Genomic DNA, 23219 nt, shown 5'->3' on the forward strand with positions numbered 1-23219 from the left:
TCTTCAAGTGCTAGTTAGACTACGGGCAAGTTGTGCCATATGTGGTTATCTCAGGAGATATTTTGGAAGCTATGCTCTTCTATGCACTTGCCTCAGACTGCAGGGAGAAGTACCGGGTCTTGCTGTACAGCCAGCATTAGTAGCCCTTCTCTTTCTGAGTGCACCTTACTGTAAGTAGCACTCGTAAGACAGCTAACACGTGAACCTGCCTGATTTGACAGTGTTGGCAGGAAGCAGTTGTGCTCTTCCACATAACAGCTGATGCTCGGATATGGGTTTAATTCCCTAATTAAGGCTAAATATGTGGCAGATCTTTTGCCTGCTGATCTCCCCCGACTCCTCTCTTTCTTTTGCAGAGCCTGGATTTCTGGAGGCTGCTCTACACTCTTCTGAAACAAATCCATGGAGGCAAGTGGACCGAGTCCAATGCCATAGGTAACCTAGTCACTCTGTCTGACTGTGCGATTTTGGTCTGTCCCAGGGAACTACTGGGACTGGTTTTGTAGCATCTTTTCTTTGGCTCTTTGCTCCCTGTCAGAAATACTCTATTTTGAATACCTTAGTTCATGCTACTGACTCTTACTGTTGCATCACAGGTGTGCAGGCAGGTTTACTCCTCTTTGGCTTGCTTTGTCCAGGAGACTAGGATGTTTTTGTGTCTGCTAGGTGCTCTTGCTTCCCTTGGGCATTTCACTGCAGGTAAATCTGTGCAATGATCTTATGCATTCTCTGCATCTGCAGAGATAATTACAGAAATAGATTTATTTTTTCCATTGATCCCTTCTTTCCTCAGTCTAGATATGATGCGTGATTAATTTTCTACCAAGTCCTATGTCAGGGCTGCGAATGAGAGTATATGAACCATAAAGGCAGTGTTTTGAGTTGAAGTTCTAGACAAAACAAAAAGTAAAGTGCGTGTGAATATTTTAGAGGGACCATGAATATATCTGTGAACAGGGCCAGTACTCCAGAGAGAAGCTGAATGCAAGTTGGCTTCTCACAATGTGCTATTTACTACTTAAATGTATGTTATTCCAAGTACGATACTACTCCCCAGACTTCTGTCTTGAAAGATGTCTATCTAGAGCCCTTTCTTTGTCAGAGGAAGTTTTGAGAATGGGATTGTCGGTGACGGATAAAGGTCTCCTCAGAGCAAAACCACTTAAAATCCAGTTTTACCCTTGAAAGCAAAAATAACCTAAACAACATTGTTTAAGCCCCTGAAGAGCTGGGAATCTGATGGCTCTGTAAACGCAGTTAAAAAAGGCTAAGTGTTGTGGATGATACCTCTCAAGGAGTGTTGAGCAAAATCAGCATAGTTTTGCTGGTAGCCTAGCAGGAAATCAGCATGGTTCTGTGTTACTCACCGGACTGCTATTTTTCATTTGGCTATTTTTGCTTTTCCACTCATCCACAATCTGCTCTGTATGGTAAGTCAATTTATTGGCTGTCTCCTACAGCTTGGTGGAGGTGGTCCTGCACAAGTGCAACCTCGCTGAATCCTAGCTGCTCCCATACTAATTGCTGGTAGCATTTGGAGACAGGATTTCCATGTGCATGTGGCAGGCTGCTGGCTCTAGAGAGAGCAAACCCAGCCTCTGCTGGTAGATTGTGAGGTAGGAATGTGTGGTTCTGCTTGGAATTGCTGAGCTGATTTTTAAGAAACTTTAGTCACAACTCAGTGATTAAAGCTGCAATTCAGGTTGGATAGCCGTACTGTTTTTCAAATTACACTAATTACCTTTGCTTGGCCAAGTGAATGAGTTGTCTTCTGCAAGCACAATCAATATTTTACTGCCTTTCTTCTCTGTCCAGGCTCTGGAGCACTTGTGGTCTTTCATGTATTAATTTCATGGAAATGAAGTAGAAGCCTTGGGCATAGGGACTAAATAGCTTTCTCAGGTTTACAGGGATCTTGTAGCACAACAAAGGATTGAAAGAGATTCCTCTAATCCATGTCCAGTGCTTTAGTCCATGGATCAGGCTTTCCTTTCTTTGCTGTTTTTGTACAACCTGTTGATTATCTTAGCTTAAACAAGGAGAGCAGCAGTTGCTAGATCCCAGAGGAAGTCTGTGAAGACTCCTTCTGTATGAGGGTTATTGTGAGCATAGGAGCAGCTTTCTGGAAAAGAGAACCCATACTCAAATGGTCTTGTTACCCTTTCTTTTTTTTTTAGGCTAAAAGATTTTCCGAAGGAAACACTGAACTTTGGCCTTTAGTCTGTGTGTGTTGTTGGGGTCCCAGTAGTTCTCACTACTCTGTAGGGTGAGACCTGCATTTCAAGGACTGTATGCCAGATGTTGGGCCATTTGCAGTTGTGAGGTGCTAGAAGAGAGCAGTGCGTTGCAAGGACAGAGTGCTCTTACAGATTTTTGCCTATGGAAAAGGACAGATTTTTCCAGAAAATTTTTCCTTGATCTGGGAAATCCTTTTTGTCAAGTGACTTTTGAAGTTGCACCCCAATGTGTATTTCTGTTCCGTGTTAGTACTTTTCATTAGTCAGTTTTTGATCTGATCTTGTCATATAGGTGAATTTTGGAGGAGATTAAAATTTGCTTTGAATGCAACAGCTGCTAGTCATGATTATGATTGTGATGTGATATTGTTTAGAAAAACTTTGTGTCATGTTTTTAAATGGTTGATGTATTTTATTGCCTAGCTAGCAGAAAATAAAATATTTGAAAAATCACATGTAAAAAAGCCCCACACAGTTTGATGTTTTAAAATGTAGGAAATACTGCGTTCTTGCAAAAAGAAACCAGAAACTCCACTGAAGCCCACCAGTCAGTGGTTATAAAATTCAGCAAATGGCTCTTTTGTTTTCTCATTTTGGAAGAATTTTTTTCTTCACACAGTAAAAAACACTTACTGTAAACTTTGGTGGGAAGCCGTTAATACACTCCAGCCCCTTAAACATGTCAGAACAATGGGTCTCTCATCAGTGGAGTATGAGTCTAAGTAAGCTGTGTAATAGTACTCGGGGCACATTACTGATGAAGTCATGATTAGTGGTTTCATGCTGCTTTTTCTTCACAGAGGCTGAGGGCTGGTGGATTTGGTTAACAACCTAACAACCACACCAGGCAGCAGTGCAATATGCATTTAGATAGTTGGAGGATATGTTTCTTTTCTGGAGTTGCAATTCATTTTTTATAGCATGGGAAAGAGGTCTGGAGCTGCAGTATATTTTTGTTTGTTTGACAAATGCAGCAGAAAAGGTTCCTCTGCAGTGGTAGTTTCCCATAATACCACTACCTATGCAGGTGTTTCTTGCCTGAGTGCATGAAGAAATGTATCTGTGTCTGTTCTCGTACTTGATTTAGTTCCTTTTCATCTTAGCCTGCCAGGCTAATGCATAACCCTTATTTGAATAATGTGTTGTAATTCACTGAAAATATTCTGCAGGATTTGGAAGAGCACAGCTTGAGTATAGTTTTAAGAGAGCTGAACCCTGAGGTTCATCCACAGCTTGGTCTTACTTGCTGAACATACTTTTATAAATAATGTGCGTGCAGAAGGGGCTTAGTTTGAAGGACTGTGTGGGTCTTTCTCCTTAAATTGGATAACCCTAATGAAATGCTGTAAGAAGATGTTGTCAAAAGGGAGATGTTTGAGTGACTGGTGTTATCTGCTATCTGAGTGATGGTTTTTCTCTCTCTCGACTGCATGTTTTGGAGGAATCCATCTTGGTCTTGGGTACTTACATAGCCTCTACTACCATTTATCTGAGCACTGTTTCCTTATAAGCAGAGCACTGTAGAGATGAGAAAAACTAAGTGACTTCTCTAAGGTCTTGGAAGGGCTCTTTGAGCCCCAGTTCCGGATCCATGCATTGACCGCTCACCCACAGTTCCTGCCTGATACCCACACCAATCGTACCTTCTCAATGTGTTGCAGAGAGAGAGATGAAGTAGGGGGAGATAAAGGACCAGAGCAACATGGAAATTCAGGTGGCGAATCGCCTTGGTGGATCTGGTCCTGAGTGGTATCTGGGTCCAGAGCAGGGACATGGTGATAAAGGAAAAAACCATCTGGCTTGCTTTCTATTCCTCTTTGATATGTGATTTCTTGGGGAGCTTTCTGAACTGCAGATGGCAGCATGTGATGCTTGTTTGCTTTGAAAAAGGAGGAAAGTACATACCGATCTTCCTTCCTTTTGGAGTATTTCTGCCTTTACCTGTTATGGCACTTTCTTGACAAATGCACAAAGAAAATGAAAGGGCAGCATGAAAACCTCGCTCATGTGAGAATGTTCAAGAGTGATCAAAATAAAATCTCTAGTATCTGAGTGCTCCCCCTATGCATGAGGGATTGGAGTGCATATCTACAGCAAGATTTTTAGCAAACCATAGGCATTTTTGCCACCTTAGCGTCGTGAAGGGAAGCTGCTTGTTTTTACCTTCACAGGTTCTGCAAAAAGAGCGAATGGAGTGATTTAAGTGTTTGGGTTTCCTTTTTGTGTCTGTAATGCAGAAACAAGCTAGGTTTAAAACCAATTGTTGAACTGCCCTGTGTCTCTGCAGAAGCTCTTCTATGCAAAACAGTAGTCCTGCAGAAGAAATTAGTAGCTCTGCGCCATCATGTCACCTGCTTAATCATGCTCCTGATCTTGTTTTTTGTTCTTCAGTCACGGTTAATGTCTTTGTCAGGAATTCATTTGTAGCCTTCACGTGGCCAATCATGTATTCCCGCTCCTACTGCTAAAGATGTGTAGCAATCTGTGTAACAGTTCAGCTGTGTATTTGGACTGAGTAGCACTCTGGAAGTAGGCATCTCCTTAGGGATCCGCACTCTTGTTTGCCTAGATCCTAAAGTTCGTCAAACAGTCTGAACAGTATACCTTTCTCTGGTTTGTCAAGGCTTGGTGGCTCTTTATGGCTACCAGCTCCTTCCAGCTTCAGCAGAGCTGTAGCAACGTATTGCTCCTAGAGTTACTAGCATAGGTCAGCTTATAGCTCCTCCCTGTGTCTTGGCTTTGTATTACTTTTGGTGGATAATACTCTTTTAGCATCTTGCAAATCAAGTTAAATCAACCACTCTTCACCCTGAGAGTCTCTTGTAATTAACAAATTCCTTTTCAAAGCAACAGGATTTTTTCTTGTTTTTTGTTTTGAAGTTGGTCATTATGTGGTTTTTGAGCTTCAGCAGTCAATGCCAGACAAAGAAAGATTACAATATGTGTCAGTGCTAAGGGGTGTTTTTACCACAAGTGGCAAGGAGCAGGCAAATGAGTATGTACTGTGATGAACTGGTATGTTAATTAAGGACAGCGGTGACAGTCCCTGATTGTGTGAGGTTTGTACTTCCTGTTATTTTTGTGTGTGTGAATGTGTACCTTTTTTTATGAAACCCTGTGGAGATACTGAAGCATTACGCTGGAAAAGGGGAGCAGCTTGCTTCCTTACTTTGTAAGAATGCCTAACCTGGATCAAACTGAAGGTTCCTCTAGCTCCATCCAGCTGTGGCAGCTGTCAGAAGTGAATGCCCAGGGGAAGGGAAAGAGCAAATATAGAAGGATGCTTTCAGGAGTGTATTCTTTCAGCTTCCAGTAATTTACATCTCAGACTTCCTAAACCTGAGAGGATATCTTTTTATTTCATAAGCTTCCATGAACTCCTGTACTGTAAATCCAGTTCCTCCTTGAGCCTGTGTAACTCTCAAGTGTCCATAGTGTCCCATGACCAGAAATTTCACAGCTTTGCTGTATGTGTGAAGAATGTCTCTTTAATTTGTTTTGACTTGCATGCTTGCTGGCTTTGTTTAGTGTCTCACAGTTCTTGTATTGAATGTTGTGCAAACAAATTATTCCCTATTCACCCATTCCACAGCACTCATGGTTTTAAAGACTTTTGTCATATTCATTCGCAGTCATCTTCTTGGCCTATGTCATCAGTTCTTACAACCAAGCTGTTCTGTACTTGTGATTGTACTTGTCCTTTGTCTTTGTTTTTTTCCCCAAGTCTTCTGTAGCCTTTTTGGGACTGAAGAAATAAAATACCACTGTGAATTTGAGACGTGTGGTCACAGTGGATATAGGCAACAATATAATGTTGTTCTCTGTGTTCTGTTTAGTTTCCTTTCTTGGTTTCTCACATTCAGTTTGCTTTTGGATGCGTATGAGAACCAAGTGTGATATTGTAATGAAAAATCTTAAATGATAAGATTGTATTCCTGAGTCCAGTGGTCAGCTCCAAGCACGTTGCTATGTCAGTAAACTTAGGATTGTTTTTTCCCTTGTGTGCAAAATTTTTCATTTTTTCTAAAAATAATTTTATCTGTCATTTTAAAGCTTGTGTTCATTAGGTTCTGCAATCCTTCACGGTCTGGCTGCATTCCTTACCACTGAGTAACATCACATCAGCACTAAATTTTCTGTCACTATTGCATTGTCTGTCTGTCATTTTGAGTTGGTTGAACAGCAACTGTTTAGCACAGAGCCCTCATGTGAAACCACCGTTTGTTCCTACCCTCTGGTTCTTATCTGCTAGGCACTTGTCATTGATTCAAGGGCCTTCTCTTTCCCTCTACCTCAGTGGCTTAGTTTCTTTGTGCTAGTTGAATCCCACTGGAAAGTCTGAATGTCCTGCATTGGTTGAATCTTCCTTAATCACTTGCTTGTTGCCTTTGGAGAAATCCAGAAGCTTTTTGAGCAGGACTTCCTTTTACAACAACTGTTTGTTCTTCCCCAGTATGTATGGTTTATCATTGTGCCCTCTTATTATGTTCTTTATTATAGTTTTGACTTAGTACAGAGCTGAGGCTTACTGGCCAGAACCTTTTTTAAGAATAATTTTCTCTGTGTTTCCTCGGTATTTTACAGTTCTGTAGTGCCTGTCCTGTAGCTGTCAGGTAACATTTGCTGGTGTGAAGGAATATGGATCAGCTCTGATCCTGAGAATTAAATAGTTCCATGTAGTCTGGTATGCAGTGTTGTGTGCTGCATTATCTCTGCCTGTTCACTGGCGCTCAGAGATTTGCAGCAGGCTGCGAAACTCCTATCTTGAAATTCCAGTTTCATTCAGGAGTCAAGTGACTCAGAGCGTTTACTAATTCATAGCATGCTTGGTGGCTCATAAAAAATGAATAGGTGAATTGGAGTCCTAATATAGTGGGGATGGCTATTTACCTTTTTTGCCTTTGTTCATCTCTAAGAGGCCATTACTGGCCTTGGTATCAACTTTGAATTTCTTCTTTTCCCTTAGCGGTAGTTCCTGTACATTAGACTGTGGCAGCATAAGGAAGGCTTTTACCCTTTACCTCCTATCCTTTATCAGTTGTTGATAAAGACTGTAGTCTCCACTGTCCTCCACTAATCTTAGGCTTGATTAAAAATCTTGCTTTCAGAGGAGGCAGCAGTTTCTGCAACTGAATGGGTAAATGCATTGAGTAGTGCAGTGTGTTACTCTTAATTGTTTTCTTCTTTTCAGATAACCAAATTAGGTTTGTAAAATCAGCGTTGTGGTATCATGGCTATGGCAGGCCAGAACTCTATCAGCTCCCCTCCGATGGCTCAGCGGGTAGTCGGGAGCTGCTGCTGGCATTTTCCTGGCTGCTGCACAGACTCAGCCTCTTGGAGCAGCTTTTGGCTCGGAACAGAGTAAAGACTGGGGATGAAACCTCTGTGTGCACGGTGAGCATGTTTGTGTCCTTCCACCTTATCTGTCCATAAGTAACGTTCTGTGACAGCAGCTGTGTTATCACTGGTGTGTAATGTGTGGTATTCTTGGTACCTTTACAAATAAGTGCCTTACTCCAGCTTTAAAAAAAATTAAAGGGGCCAGCATCTGGAATCTGTTTTTTTTTCCTTCTCTAAGCTTTCTGTGTGCGGGTGGTCTGGGTTCCTTCTTTCTCAAAATCCCACCTTGCCTGAATTCCCTGATTTTTATTTCCAGTATAGGTGAGACCAGTGTGGAGGAGTGCAAGGAGGTGAATGTCTTTGATCTCTGTGCTTCTGAGTTTTGTGCTTCCAGACTGTAGCATGAGTGGTTCTACAGTAGAGGCAAACAGGTTTGCTGTGAATGCTGGGTATGTTGGCACTGGGTAGAGCAAGTAATCCGAAGGCAAATAATACTTTTTCAAAACATCAAGATCTCAAATGGCAGCTACTGCTCTTGGGGTAACTAATGACCTTGTGGCCTCCTTGAGAGAACAGTGGGGTATGTTGTTGTGTTTCCATCAATAAAAAGATGTTAGCGCATAGAAAGCCTGCTATGAAGTAAGCCAAGGATAGCTATTTGTCTGCTTTAGCTGCAATATACATACATGATTTTAAAAAAAAGGGGGCTGCAATATACATACATGATAAAAAAAAAAAATGGGGCAAAAACTGCCATAAAACCACAGTCTAATAATGTTTGGTAATACTGCTTTTAAAATCCATTCCTTGCATTTAAGACCACATGCACATGTTACTGTATAGACAATTGCTCTGGAGCATAGACTGAGTAGCTCAGGAGAGAAGACGATGTTTCTTCCATGTTTATATCTTGTTTGTTGCAAATAAACTGTCCCTGCTCTTAACATGACAGATAACACAGGCTGAATTTAAACTGATCAGTGCAATGTGTTAGTGTGGCTGAGGCCTCTCTAGATGGTTGTGAGTTTGTTCTAAGTCATCTTCATCTGGTCAGACATTAATTGCTGGTCAGTCTGGTTCAAAATGACAGGCTCACAGAATTGTCTCATGTTTTGACAAAGGACATTGTAGGTCAGAAACCCTACCTGCTGATATCTCGTAATGTCTAAGACCTTGTGGTCTTCATGATCCCATATACGTGCTCCCCTAGACTGTAGGCTGCCTGGTTTTCTATAATCTTTTCAGGGGACAGCAAAGCAGGAAAGCAAGAGTTTGGAAAGCTACGCTATAGTTACAGTGTCTTCAGAAGGAATTCTCTTGTGCAAATGGAAAACAGTTCAAAGGGCAGAGTCGCCGTTGTAACAACATTATTAACAGTATTTTGAGGAAACAGAGCACTGGTGCTACACTACAGTTCTTTGCTGCACAGAAGAGGGAGCGCAAGAGGCCGTGCTTGGTGCATTGGGTGTGAGTGGTGGTGCCCTCCGGTGATGTGAAGGGTGCCTTGAGACTTTAGGGAAAACACACTTCTAGAGAACGTTTTACTTATCTTTTTCTTGTTTTTCTTGTGTGGTAGCAAATTATTTTTTGTGCCCTTAATTTCTGTTACAAAAGAGTGATGAGTCAAGTGTAGCAGCGACATGAATTCAGGAAATGAGGCAGCGCCTATGTTCTTTTCTCTGAAGGTCTTAAGTTTTGCATTTTCCAAATAGAGATGATATGTATGGTAATATAATGTTATCTCTTATGGCCACACAGAGGCACACTGAGAAATTTGTTGCTGTGCCTTTCACTGCGATTCTAACCTGCTCTGTGTTTCTCAAAATGCATGGAATACATATTTCATGCTTTTATCCAGTAACTGTCCAAAACAGTGTTTGGAAAGGTTTACGGGTCTTGAAAATATTTTTCAATAGGCCAGACAAAAATTTTATAGACTGGGAGTTGGAGTTAGCATATGTATGTAAAGCTCATTGTATTAATGGCAACATTTCTTGTGTGGTGTTCATCTAGCAAGTTTTCATACTCCAATAAAAATAATGTTCATAGGGGAAAAAATGATAGAGTGTAGTTACAGCAGAGAAGGTGTAAATAGTGTGTTTTGTGATTCTGCATCACAAGAAAGTTAAACAGAATTGTGAGGGACAGGTCTTACCTTTTATTTGATCAACGAGGCATTACAAAACCAGTAAATTCAACCAGTAAGACCCAACCAAATTAAGATCTAGGAATGCACAGTTGAGGGGGTAATGGTGACCGTGAAGGAGAAGGTAGGTGGGTCATACACCTCATTTTAGTTAGTAAGTCAGTTCCTTGTAAACTGCTCATGAAAGCCTGTTGTTTGTTGCATAAAAGTCTGATAGTTTTGTTATTATATATATTGTTATTTGATAGCTATTGTTATTTTATGGGGTAAAGACTACTCATCAGTCAGACAGCATTCAACAATATAGCCCCTAAAATCATAGTAAGAAAGGAGGAAGGTGAGGTTGTCAGTTTGATACCTGACAACTTGTGAGTTAAAGTACAACTTGAACAGTTAAAGTGCTGGAATTTTGACTCCAGGAATGTTAAATACCAGGCATTTATGATACTTAAGTGAAGTGTTGGAAGATGTGTAACAAATTGTAAAGGTGTTGCTAAACATGCCAGAGATGTAGTCTCTGCAGTCGTAACTCTCTTCTATTTAAGTAAATTGAAGGAAAAAGGTAAAAGAAGAAGGGAAAAAAAGCTTAACTAGAGAAAGATCTGTCTCAAAAACGAAGAAAGAAAAGGAAATGCTCTTTAAAACAACTGAAAGTCTCAGCTGAGAAAGAGCTTGAAAAAATCTTCCACTGCATGGAGTCTTTTTTTAAATTATTATAAACAATTGAAAATATTTTCCTGATATGAAAATGTTGCAAACCAAAAATCCATTAAATAGTATTTGGTTCGGTGCATTGCTGAGATCTCTGCCAGAATCAGCAAAGCATGAAAGCCAGTACTTACTGGCAAAGCTCATCTGGTGGTCTACTAGTGAGAATAAACGTGAAGAAAATCCTTACCCTTTGTCTTCATCTAAAAAAATGGAGTCTCAAGAACTGTAGGCGTAGCGCTAGTTCAAACTGATATTCATGTGATGTGCTTTTAAAATTTTGACTGAAAAGTGGACAGGATCTGTGGTATGAAGAAGAGAGAATGTAGCTAATCCCTAAATTAAGGGTGCAATCGTGTTCTGACTGTTCTCTCAGCCTAAGTTTGAAACAAAGCCTACAGCCTGCTAAATTGCTGATAATGTGCCAAATACCCAACATATCAAGGGCCAATTAAATTAATTCCTTTCATTTCATTTCAGATTACCACTTTCTGGCCTTTTCTTCTTTGCAGTTCCTTAGCAACACAGTTTTCTCTCCCTGCAAATTGAACACTTCCATCAGCGCTAAAGGATTTCAGGCCAGTTATTTATAGAGGGACAAGGGTGTTCATGACATATGATGGACATAGAGCTCAGCCGCTGCATGGAATTCATAATCTTAAGATCCTGAGCTGCAGAAGGGTTCCACAAGCTTACTTCTACATGCACCTACATTTTCAGAATCAAAAGTTAAGTGATTCCTAAAATGATAAACTAAACAGTTTATAGTTGATGAAAGGGTTGAGAATGGTAGGAGGTAGTGCTTAATGTGGCTAATGTAACTGAAAAAATAATCGAGGTAGTTGTTGATAAGGACAGGTATGGTTAGTAGCCTAGAATGGTTATATGGGTTGACTGCTTTTGTGTGTTAGGTAAGAAAATCTTTCAGGACACCTTGTCTCATGTAGCCTCCAGCTCATTTTTTTGGAAGGGCAGTGCTGCAGTCTCTCCTCAGCCAGGGTACTGTGTGCCTGCTGCAGGATGCCTGCATGAGCAGGACTGAAGGAGCCACTGCCTTCCATGAGCCTTCCACTCATGGCTCTCTTCTAGTATGTGAAGTTCATAAACTGAGGGGGTTGACAGTTAAGAGCTGACTGGAGCCCGTGTTGCTGTGCAGGAGGAACAGGAGAGGGAAGAAGGGATTGATGGTGTGTGTCAGACTCCAGTACCTGGCTGCTGTAGTGCAAGTCCATTCCCTGAGTTTACTGTGCTGATCTGTCAGCAGGTTGGTGACTCCAGAGGCAGTAAGTGAAAGTTCAAACCTTGCATTGGTCAATGCCTTAAAAAAAAAAAAAAATCACTAATTCCATTAGATCTATAAAGACTTAAGTAAAATCTGAATTGGAGGTTCACATTGATGTACTCAAGTGTCTACTTGGGAATTCTCCCCTGTTGTTACTGCCTTAAAGCACTAGGCAATTAATTGATGGACTTCAAAGGTTTTTACACCCCTTGTGGATTTCTATCTCAAATATACACTGCTATAATGTCAGTCTTAACATCTTTTGTTGCTTTGGTGATCATGTACATGCAGATTATTCTCAAGTGCCATTCATTGATTCCTGTTTACACATGGAAATCCTGGAGTACAAAACACATCTGAAAACTGGTAGGTGAAACACTGTTGTTCACTGAACGTGTAAGGCAGACATGGAGAGTTCTCATATTCTCTCTCTCTCTGAGAAGCAGATAATAGTTCGATATAAACCTGCCTTTTTAGCACATTCAGTATTTCATTAATTTTTTTTTTGCCTCGCTTTTTAAATATTAGTGATATCATCACAGCTTTCTCCAAATCTATGATGGTTTGTGTAGATAATAGTAATCTGTGAGCATGTATTCCTTCTGTTTCCAGGGAAGAATACTGCCTGTACTGGTATTATTTCTACAGCTGAAATTAATCTATGTGTGCCTCGTAATTTAATTATCTGTGGAGGCTGTTGAGTTTTTTAGATGGGGGTAGTGATGTTATATCCCTCATTATCACCAGGATATGTTGAACAAACACTGGTTCTTGGTTCCACTAATTCCCTCTGCCTGCCTCTTGCCCTCTGAGTGAAATTGGATGCCCCTCCCCTTTTATGAATTTATAGTAGTCAACAAATAGAGCTATTATGGCTATTATAGTTGGAATTCATGCGTGTGTCTCTAGCATGCCAAAGTGAACTCAGTTTAATTACTTCTGGTGGGGAAAAATGAAACTATACATGCCTTCTGACTCTTAGGTTTGCAATTTGTTTGTGTCGCGGTCTAGTTTGGCTCACTGGCTATTTCCAATATAGTGTAAGGCTTATGCTTGGTCTAATCTTGTTGTTGAAATGCCTTTCTCTTACAGAAATCTTGACCGTCACTGCTGTTCCATAAACCCTATTATTAGAGGGAAGTGTTAACATAGCAGCCAAGGTTGATGTTCCCCCCAGCAGAAAACCTTTGGCATTGGTGTCAGTAAATATAAATCTTCTGAGTTTTTTTCCCCTCTTCACCTATTCCAGTGGGGACGGAGGAGGGAATTTTATTAACCTATTGATTCTGACTCACAAGCATAATTACTTTCCAGATCTTTATGGGCTATATTAGTCTGTCAGCTTTCATTTTTTGATTTCCCTCCCTTATTCCCTGAGCTTACACTTCTATTCTCTTTGTCCTCCTGTCTTCCTAGTAACTCTCACCGTTTATCTTTTTGCCCTTTTTTGCTACTATTGTTGCTGTATTCAGTAGCTGCTAAGGAACACTTTTTTAAAAGCTGTCTCTGAAACCTAAACAGAGGGCACAGGATCCCTAGTTTCTCCTGCAGAATTGCCCTCACCTCATTGTTGCCATCGAGCAGTGCTGCTTTGCCTGGGGCAGCCTGGTGTGTTTGGCATGTGTGCTGCACCCCTCTCCACATCCCCTCTACTGGAGTGGACCTTTGTGGCTCACTGGGCTCCTGCGTGGCTGACAAGTCTGTTGTAGCCCTCTCGTTGCACTGCCAGCCACCCTGTAAAGGCTTGTGCCAGAAACTAAGGGAGAAAAACTCTTAAATTTTGCTTTTCTCCTTTTGTACTTTTTAAAGTCACTTCCTGAATAGGTAACTATTGAACCTTGATGTGTTAATTTTTATCTCCTTAGTTACTGATACTGCTTGTAGTCTTAAACATATTTTGTGGTCAGAGGTGATTAAATTAGGAATATGTTTTTTGCCATACAGGAACTGGAGCGCATTTCAGTTTGAACTCTTGAAATGCACTTTTTTTTGTCTGTTAAAGCACAAGTTACAGGTGATAGCTCAAATTGTCTCCCGTCATTCTGCATGTGCATATGTATATGCTGTTCTTTCTGATCTTTTGTGGTTTTTTTTAATTCCATGCTTTGGACTTGTCATGGAACCTTTTTCCCAATGAAAAACAAATTTCCTGTGGTGCACTGGAAAATGTGTGGTTAACAACATTTATTTTTGCTGGATACGGTGAATAATACACTTTTAAGATATTTTTTTTTAAGACAGCATGTCAAGATAAAACGCTTTAAAAGAGGAGTCTGAAATGATCAAAAAGGCTTATAATTTGTTAAATTTGCTGTTTCTCTGGGTAATACCTGAATGTCAAACGCAAAATTTCTTGAACTTGACGGTGCAGCTGATGTGTTCTGGAGGGGGTTCTACCACCAGGCACTGGAGTCACTTGAGCTTTCACGTGAGGAGAGGAAGATGAGGACTGGCGCGCTAACAGGAAGGCTTAGCACGGTCACACTGGTACTCTGTACTTTGCTGGAATGCTGTGTACGGAGCCCCTTCCTTCCCTGTTGGAGAAGCCGAGCGATTTTGAGGTGTTTTAGTGCCTCCCCTGCCCTCCAGTGGCGGGGAGCAGTCGGTACCTTTGGTACCTGCCTTTGCTCTACGCCTTTTGATTTAAATGGCAACATCCTCTGCTTTTGCTGTCCCACTTTTTAAGTGATCGGGGTTTACCTCTCATTGGAGGATCTTTTGAAATAAAGCACTTTTTCCTCAGGAGGACAAAAGGAACGTGCAAAGAAGGGCATGGCAGGCCTTCTGTATATGGCAGAGCTCTGCCTCTCCTCTCCTGCAGGGCAGTTACTGTTTCTTCTCCTGTTGGCCTCTTGCTCCAGATTTACTGCTGATGTAGCACGCTGCATCTTTCTCCCTTCACTTGTTACCCTCTGTCCAGCAGCTTGCCACAGTGGAGCAAAATGGATGTGGGCAAGCAGGGCTGCAGCTGCAGGCAGAGGAAACGCAGTGCAAGGCATTGTCTGTATTGCATTTCCTGAGCCCTGCAAAACGCAGTGCTCTGTCAGTTAAGGTCTACCCTGCCACGTGTTTGTTTTAGTATATTTGGTTTCCATGTTTTGTCTGAATAGATGATGCAGTGAGCTTTGGGATTTAAATGTTATTTTAAAAGCAAGTGGTACCCTTGACCTTGCAGCTCCAAAGATTGGGCAATGCAGCTGTGCTCTGTTAAAGGCATAGTGCTTTTGCTCTGTTGCAGAGCTCTTAAGTAACCTCCTGAATGAGTGAGGAGGGGTGGGATAAGGGACTGACTTGCTCTGCTGCCTCAGGCCTGTGGCTACTGCCAGACAGGCTTGTTAGAACAAGGCAGGAATGCGTAGGAGCTGTGCACATTTTCTTCCCCCAGCACCTTCTCTTTTTTGCTCTTTGTCACTCAGATACTAGCAGAGCTCTTGGGAGTGCTCTTGTGAGTAGTAATTTTTACAAAAGGCATTGAAATTTAAAAGCTAAAAGGCCTTGCGGAAACACAGGATTTTACATCTTTTTTTTTAATTGCTGAATACGCTATGAGCATAACTTCTACCTTGTGAGTGCTTATGTTTTTGGAAAGCATATTCTTCTATGCAGATATCTGGATATTTAATTGGTATGTGCATCACGTGGGAGGGAGTTCTTACACCATCTATCTTTCCATGCATATGTCTAATCTGGATTCTACCTTGTCTAGGAGGAAATGCAGTTAGTGTTGTTGATGGTGCTGTTAATGAAAACAGTGTTGTCCCTCTCGCATTCATCTGTTCAAATTGTTCCTTTTCACATTTTCCCCTCCTGCAGATAGATATATGTCTGTATTAATTAGGAAAGCATGTCTGATACTGTTATTTCTGGCTATGGTGTTTAATTTTTTAAAAAAATTACACTCCGTTTAAAGATCTGTAATTACACAGGTTAACATATGTTATGCCACATCAAAACAGTTGCCTGAATTATGAGTGGTTCAGAACGAGCGCTCAGTAAAAGCTGCAGAAGCGCTTTATTGGCTTGATTTATGTGATTGCTTTGCCTTTCCCAAGTCCTGCAGCGAGGGATCTGGATATGCTCCTTCCCACCTTTGTGAAACCAGGCTGTGTGCTTAGTGTAGTTGAGTTGTACCTGAGAGTAAATAGTTTCTGTCTAGACCCAGATTAACTCAGGTGCAAGTGAGTAGCGGGGTGGGAGCATGCATTAGTGGATTTAACTGGTGGCTGCTTTATTTTGCTCTGCTCAAGGATTAATGCCAGGGAGTTGCATTAATGCATATATCCCTGGGGTAAACGTGCTATCCATGTCCCAGTAGGGCTGCTTCTCCATGGGAAGATCAGCAGGCTGTTTGCTGGCTGTCCAAATATGGAAGCAGAGAGTTGATCATCCTTGGAGGGATTTGGAAGATGTCCGGGGGAAAAGCCGCAGCGCTGGGGATGAGGCGGCGGTGGCCGGGGTCTGTCCGGTACCGACAGGTGGCAGCTCATAGTCACGGAAGAGGAACTAGCCCGGCCATCGCCTTGCTGTTACAGCGGTGCAGGCAGCATAGGCCTCTTCGTTTCCATTGTGTTTACAGGGCATAGTGAATGTATTAAGGTAAAAATTTATAAGCATTGAGATACATATATCAATTGGGAAAGTACAGAAAGTGTAGCCGTGTGATGAAGTTGCACAATAAAGGGTTTTCTTTGCAGTACTGCTTGTGGCGTATTGAAAGATCTCCACTGAGTCTGCAAGGAATTTTGTTTTAAAACAATTTTGGGGGTTTGTTTAATTCAAAGGTTATGAACAGAGCAAGGTCAACTGCATACCAGGTCACCAAAATCCTCAAATGGAGCAAGCAGTGCAAAAAATGCTCATTTCTCACATGTCTACAAAAACATTGGTGGTTATGTTGTTTTTCGATAAACTGTTTATATGATGAAGTAATTTATCTCCATCCACTGTTGGTAGAACTGCTCTCTGATATCCAATAACAGGGGATTGCTTTGTATTTCAAACCAAAAAGAAAAGCTTTATTTATGCTATAAAAGTTGAAACTTCTTAATCTTTAACTTCTCTCTGAGCACATTGCATGTAAGTTGTTTGCTCAGATGTATGGAATGTGAATGAAAATTGATTTATCACCATGTCTTTTCTTTTCACACCTTCCTTTCTCCCACCCCTTATTCTTTTCCTCAAAGTACTTTTATATCTGATGGCTTTTTTCAGTTCAGTGTGTTCCATGATTCTGTCTCATCTGCTCAGAGCACTTGTGCCATGAGGATTGTGTTGGCTGCTCTTGCACTTGCTGCATTGTCTAACCATAAGTGCATTCACCCATTTTGAAGAATGATCTGGCATCTTTTTTTCATAACAATTGGACTTTAAATAGCTTGGGGAGGAATGTTTAGGGCAAAACTCATGTGGTGTTGGAGACTGAATTCTAGGCTGCCTTGCAAAAAATTTAAATATATGCTCTTAGGACATAAACTGTGTTTAGCTCTGGCTAAGCCAGAGATGTATTGATGAGCTTGGGGTAGGTTTTGTAGTTTGTGAGCTACCTTAGTTGGGACAGTGGTGTGTGGTGTCCTGGAACGTGTATTTATTATGGGGCTTAGCTGGTTATTTGCCTGGATCTTTTACCACCGGAGAGCTGGGTTTAAGTTCTGCCTAAGTGTGGGTAGGGTGATAGTTCAGGAATTGGCTTGAAGAGAGTTCATGTAAATATACGCATGTCATCTTCACCAGGCTTGTGCTTGTGTTTCTGAGTCTTGCCAATAAATGGATACTGAGATGTTCTAACAGCAGTACCTTGAGCTTTTAGGACAGAAGAACTCGTTTGGGGTGAGTTACAGTGGGGGTGGAATTGAGGGGCTTCATTCTAGCTTCTGCTTAAGTTACACTAATCACAGTTGCTCTGGCGCGTCCGCGTTGTCCAGTTTGACAAGACTCGCTCTGATATTGCCAGTGTAATCGGAAAAGACTCTGGCACTGCAGTGGGGGTATTGATATGTGCTGATGTGGCTTTTGTACTCCTGTGGCACCGTTCTGTAGCTGGAGCCCATGTGCCTCCTTTCTTTGAAAGAGAATCAAAGAGAAAAATTAATTGCAGCAAACAGTTTGCAAGCAAAAGGCTTTTCTGGTAAGTGGCTATGAAATGACCTCCTCCAGAGCTGGTGTGGAGCGTTGTAACTGCGGGGAGGCCATTGAGAGCCTAGGTAGTTGCCTTGGCTGCTCTCTTTATGGCTTTGACTAAATAATATGCACTTCTGTATCTCAGAAGTTAATGTAGGTGTGTACCCATGTTGCTGCGTAGATTAGATAAATTCACAGTGATATTTGAAGCAAAGGCTCTAGCTTGGGCTGGTATTTTAGTGATTTTTCTCCCACTGGGAGAGCGGTAAATAGTCTTAGATTGTAAAGATGGGACTAGAAATTGAGGTCACAGTATAATATGCAAGACCTTTTTTTACCTTGTTTACTTTATGCCAGGCTACGTACTTCACAGCAAAAGTAAATTTTTTGTGCAGTTTGTGAAATAAATAATAGAGAGATCCTGTTAAAAATGCATTGGTTGGCTTCCTTATTTTAATATTAATAAGGCAGGTTGCTACAAAAAATTAGCTCTGCATGGTGTATGTCACTGTACTGCCAAAGCAATCGAGTCTAATGCCATTCCTTCCTGAAGTGAATCCCCAGGAGAGCAGTATTTGTGCCGTTCTGAAACCTCTAACCAGGGAAGTTGGAGTTGAACTGTAAATTATGGAAAATGCAGATTTTAATCTGGGAATCCCAAGTCTGTCTTTGGCATTGTGGCTTTCTGGCTGCTTATGTGAAGTGTTTTAATGTTGTTTACACATGCGTTTTCTCTGCTGTAGTGACTAATATCCAATTGCTTGGCTCATCATGTTTATGGACAACTTGGTAATCATATTTGTGTGGTTTCATAGTCCAGAAACCTCACTTGGTGGGGGGAAGACAGTCTGAACCATGAGGTTACTTAGGTAGGACTGCAGCACCCTAGGACACAGTGCCTTTTGATTTAGGGGCAAGGGGCTGAAGGCATCTGAGGAAAAAGAGTGACACTGCAGTTGGCACAAAGGAGATACTGTCTTTTTTTTTAAAAAAGATGAATCTGTGCCTTTAAAAGGAAAAGCCCTTTACCAACCCTGCGCCCCTGTGATTTATAGCATGCATTTATCTGAGCCACAGAGCAAAGGGGAAAAAAACCTGTAATCTTAATACATTTTGTTATGTGACCAGAACAGCATTTCTGTGCTTGTAAATAATATGAACACTCATTGTATTAGAGGCCTTGTCAACTGAGGTGATATTTAGGTTAAAACAAGCATTAGGGGGTTATTTGATCACGGTTATAGATAGACTTCTGCTGAAATCTGCATTTAAGGCAAGATTAAACTCTCTTCATTTTACAGTTTATATTTTTAGTTTAGGATCCAAATTGGAATTCCATTCAAGCTTCGCCTGCCAACTGAATCTTTATAAGACTTTATTGCACATGGAAGTCTGTGAAGCAGGGAAGCACATATGTTTAAACACCATCAAGGTCTATGGGTCCAAATATCTGCTTAAGTGTTTTCTTGAAAACAGTTATGTTTCAAGTAGGCTTTTTAAATTTCCACTTTAAAGAAATGTCTTGAGAATCCAACAACTGGGAGACATTTTCTTAGCTGGCCTGCATAACCAGGCCTTCGCAGTTCTATGTTATTTCTACTACTTATGATATGCTGTAGTAAAAAAATTGGAATTGTGGATTGTGTTTATTGTGTGTACTTTCTATAGACTGGATGAAGTTGACAGCTCAGCATTACTTTAAGTGGTGTTGCTGGCGTCAGAAGTAAAACGACCCATGTCTTCCTCCCTTTTTAATTTGCAATCTGCAGGAGTCTTAGCTGAAAACAGAGAGAGAGAGATCTGTTTGTAAATGTGAATGATCTCTTTGTGCAAGAGGCTGGGGGAGGTGGAATTCCCTCCATGTTCCTTGGGAAAGAGATACAACAGAAATGTCGTGCTTGCTTTATGCCATTAGCCAAGGAGAAATTTCATTCAGAACATGAAAGCGTTGGTGGGGTTTTTTTTCTGCAGCAAAAGGAAAGTGGGACAAGATGAACAAAAGGAAACTCTTAGCTTCTTCCTTCTTTCCAAATTACTCTAGAGAAAGGCAAGACAGGTGGTGCAACTGTAACTGGGAGTGCCTCTGTGGACTCCTGGCCAATGTCAGCTAGATGATTGTTTCTTTTCCTCTATCCTGCAAGAAGGGAAATGCTGGATAGAGAAAAGAAAATAGCTGGGTAAGCATAGGGCCACAGTATTGTCCCTTTGTAAGGCATTGATTTACAGAATGGGGTCCTGAAATACAGCCTGCAGCACTTTCAGGAAGACACTGGAGGAGTTAAATCTGTTTTTTATGTTCTTTGCCTTATTAGAATCTAGTCAAAATGTGTTTTTTTAATCCTCCCCCCGCCCGCCCCCCCCCCCCCATCTGGGTGAAGAACATGCTTACTGTCTCAGGAACATTGTGTCTTCCTCAGTACAGAAGAATGAAAGATGGGAGAGTAGACAGCTCACCATATCATAGCTGTGAAGCTGATATTTATTCCAGACTTCAGTACTTGTTTAGGCTGTTCCCAGTCCTGTGTTCTAAAAGATGACAATTTCTCTCTACTGCTGGAACTTACCTCTTTTTTGGGGGTATTTATTTGCCTTGTATGTTCTTCACTACGGAATGATTTGAAAGTGTTGAGGCTAACTTAAAACTTTTTGGTATTCTCTTCCGCTTTTAGTGTGAAGATGATCTGCCCAACAGCCAGAAAGGTACAACTGAAATAGCACCGGAATATGGGCTAGAAGACAGAGTAGATGTTCGATACCTTCAGTGGTTAAACGGGAGGCTGAGGTTCCAGTGGCGGAGTTTGCATGCTCAGCACCAAGAGCAATGCAAACTTTTGCACAAGGTAAATGATTCTTCTAACTCACTATGGCATTGTTTATTATTTAAAAGCCTTGTCAGCTAGTGCTAAATGTACAAATTATTCTTGTTTGCTAGTTCTGCATTTTCTTTAGGTGAGAGTGAATTACTCTAAATATAAATACCCCCACTTTTCCCCAGTGGGGCAGAACCATGAGAAAATGAAGTGTGTGTAGTGTTCATAAGGTTATAATTGTTGTATACAAGTCTGTCTTGTAGGTTGGCACATTAGTCACTTCTGCAACCATAGGCTGTCTCCATTTTTCTCAGAAAATGCCTAGTAGAAGCAACACAGAACATTCTAGCCACACAGACAAGAAGCAGTGATTCAGAACTGTAAGTTCATCAGAAATGTGGATTTAAAATATTGAGCATGGATGTTGGAAGTAATAGCAGCAAAATAAAATGCAGTTTCCCTTTCTGAAGTACTAGGGAACATCTGAGCAGAACCCAAAATCTACCTGCTTTTAAATCAGGAATCAATAGTGGTCTCTACATTGCTAAGATTACAGTTTTCTTCCCATTTATGAGTCATGTTTATATGCCTGACTGAAAATCACAGACATCTGGGAGCATCATGTCTACTTAGGATGGAAGCAGCCTGCAATCCCGAAGTTGACAGTGATGGTGACTGCAGAGACAAATTTAAAAAAGTAGTTCTAAAGATAGTCCTAAAAGTTATTCAGTAACGTTTTCCCTAGGCCCCTTTCTCCATTTGGAACTCTTCAGGTAACATACATGGAGGCACTTGGTATTGTACCCAGAACCTTCACAGAAAACCTTTTCGAGACTAAGAACGGTTTTGAGAAATTTCTCCTCAAAGAATAACATTTATCAGAAAGTTGTCAGAATCAGAACAAGAGGGTTTTGAATGAAGATGACTTCTTGGTTTTAATCCTGTGTCTGACAGAGCAATGCTGAAAACTATAATAAGGTTACATTTTGTTCTTTACGTGAATTGATTGCTAGGGAAGATGTCTGATTGACGGCCCTAGGGGAAGATCAGGTGCTGTGTGTGCAGCATCTAAAATAACCTTTTGCTTCTCATTGCCCACTGAGAATGTGCTTTCCTGATCTGGGAACGAAGATAGCAATTCACCATAAGTGCAGGTGCAGTTCTTGGCTTTTGCACTGAGATTATAGACAGTGATGCTATTGGGAGAGGTGGCTTAGTGATATAAAACTCAAATGAAATGATTGGTATCTTCTCCCCTTGATAAGCTACCTCTAAGGTAAGCTGATTTTTATAGTAGGTGAGGCAAATATCTCCATAACTCCTCATCAGTGCTCTGATTTATGTAGTACTTGGCAGTAACAAATCATTAGGCAGCTTCAATACCTCAGCTTGCAGTTAATGAGACCAAGGAAGAATTAAGAGCAGGTCGAACCTGGGGCTTTGAGTACAGACAGATACTCTCAATGGTCCAGATCAGGCATTCAAATGGTGAAGGGATGTTGTGATGGGCAACATGCTGAACTTGTTGACAGGGTAGATGACGACCTCCTGTGGGGATTGTACTTTGAAATAAACTTGGACTTTTTTTCCCCCTGTGGCTATCCAAGGAAAAATGTTTGCTAAAGTTAGGACTGTTACAGTCGGAAAAATGTAAGAGACAGGTTAGTTATGCTGCAGTTCCCTGGACCATGAGTTCCAGAATCTGGAAGAATAAGCAGGAGGGAGAATGTTTCTCTGTTCATCCATTTTTCCCAAAGCTGCCATTACTGCCTTCTCCAACAGTTATCACTGGACTAAATTGAAAGCAATAAGTGATGCTGGTGATGATTCTTATGATCAGACTATGCTCTGCAGTGTATGTAGAGGGCTGTCATCATGGATGTATACATAGGAGGGTAGGTTGGAGCCCAGCTGCTCTATATGTGATCACACACTGATATTATGTGTGCTCAAATACGTATGTGCAACTGTGGGAGTTCTGTTCAGAGCTGTAATAAAGTGCAGTGCTCTGATCTATATTTTAGTCTGAATTAAAAGCAGGAAAATTGAAAGGTAAAAGTGACTTTGGAAGGGACTTCATTACAGTGCCATGTTAACATTAACATTTACGGCAACACAAAATATAACATACTTATACAATTTAACAGCTGCATAAACAATAATTGATATTTCCTGACTCTTTGTAGAGAAATTTTGGCTGTGCTACTGCATTAATTTTGAAACTTTTAAACTAGTCTGCTCTGTGTTAGAAGACTGAGCTGACCCAATATGACCTCTACGTGAGCTGCTGCTTTTCTCATATAAACCACAAACAGTATGCAAAAGGCTAATGAGTGTTATGTTTTTTAATTATGCTGACAGATTTACAGAGGGCTTTCTCTACAAAATGATAATTATGGCTTTTACTCGCTCTGTTTAATAACTTAACAGGTTATGTATCTCAACTGTGGAACAGTCTTATTTACTGCTGATCACGAGCTGTAATTTTTGCCAAGTAGTGGCGACACTTCCACAGATTTCATTCTGTGACTCACGCAGGCTCTAAAATACCATATTCTCTATTTGGAGCTTTCTGAGAA

At 41.0% G+C, this 23219-nt stretch overlaps 1 protein-coding gene across 1 annotated transcript in view; it reads left to right on the plus strand.

The window, feature by feature from the left end:
- Positions 1 to 23219, plus strand: part of TEDC1 (tubulin epsilon and delta complex 1) — a 76928-nt gene that overhangs the window by 823 nt on the left and 52886 nt on the right. The window contains exons 2-4 of the mRNA XM_059822160.1: positions 357 to 435; positions 7429 to 7631; positions 20500 to 20670. Of these exons, the coding sequence (XP_059678143.1) occupies positions 357 to 435; positions 7429 to 7631; positions 20500 to 20670 (453 nt within the window). The remainder of the gene's footprint in view (positions 1 to 356; positions 436 to 7428; positions 7632 to 20499; positions 20671 to 23219) is intronic.

This window comes from Gavia stellata, chromosome 10, assembly GCF_030936135.1.
Source record: "Gavia stellata isolate bGavSte3 chromosome 10, bGavSte3.hap2, whole genome shotgun sequence".
Classification (NCBI taxonomy): domain Eukaryota; kingdom Metazoa; phylum Chordata; class Aves; order Gaviiformes; family Gaviidae; genus Gavia; species Gavia stellata.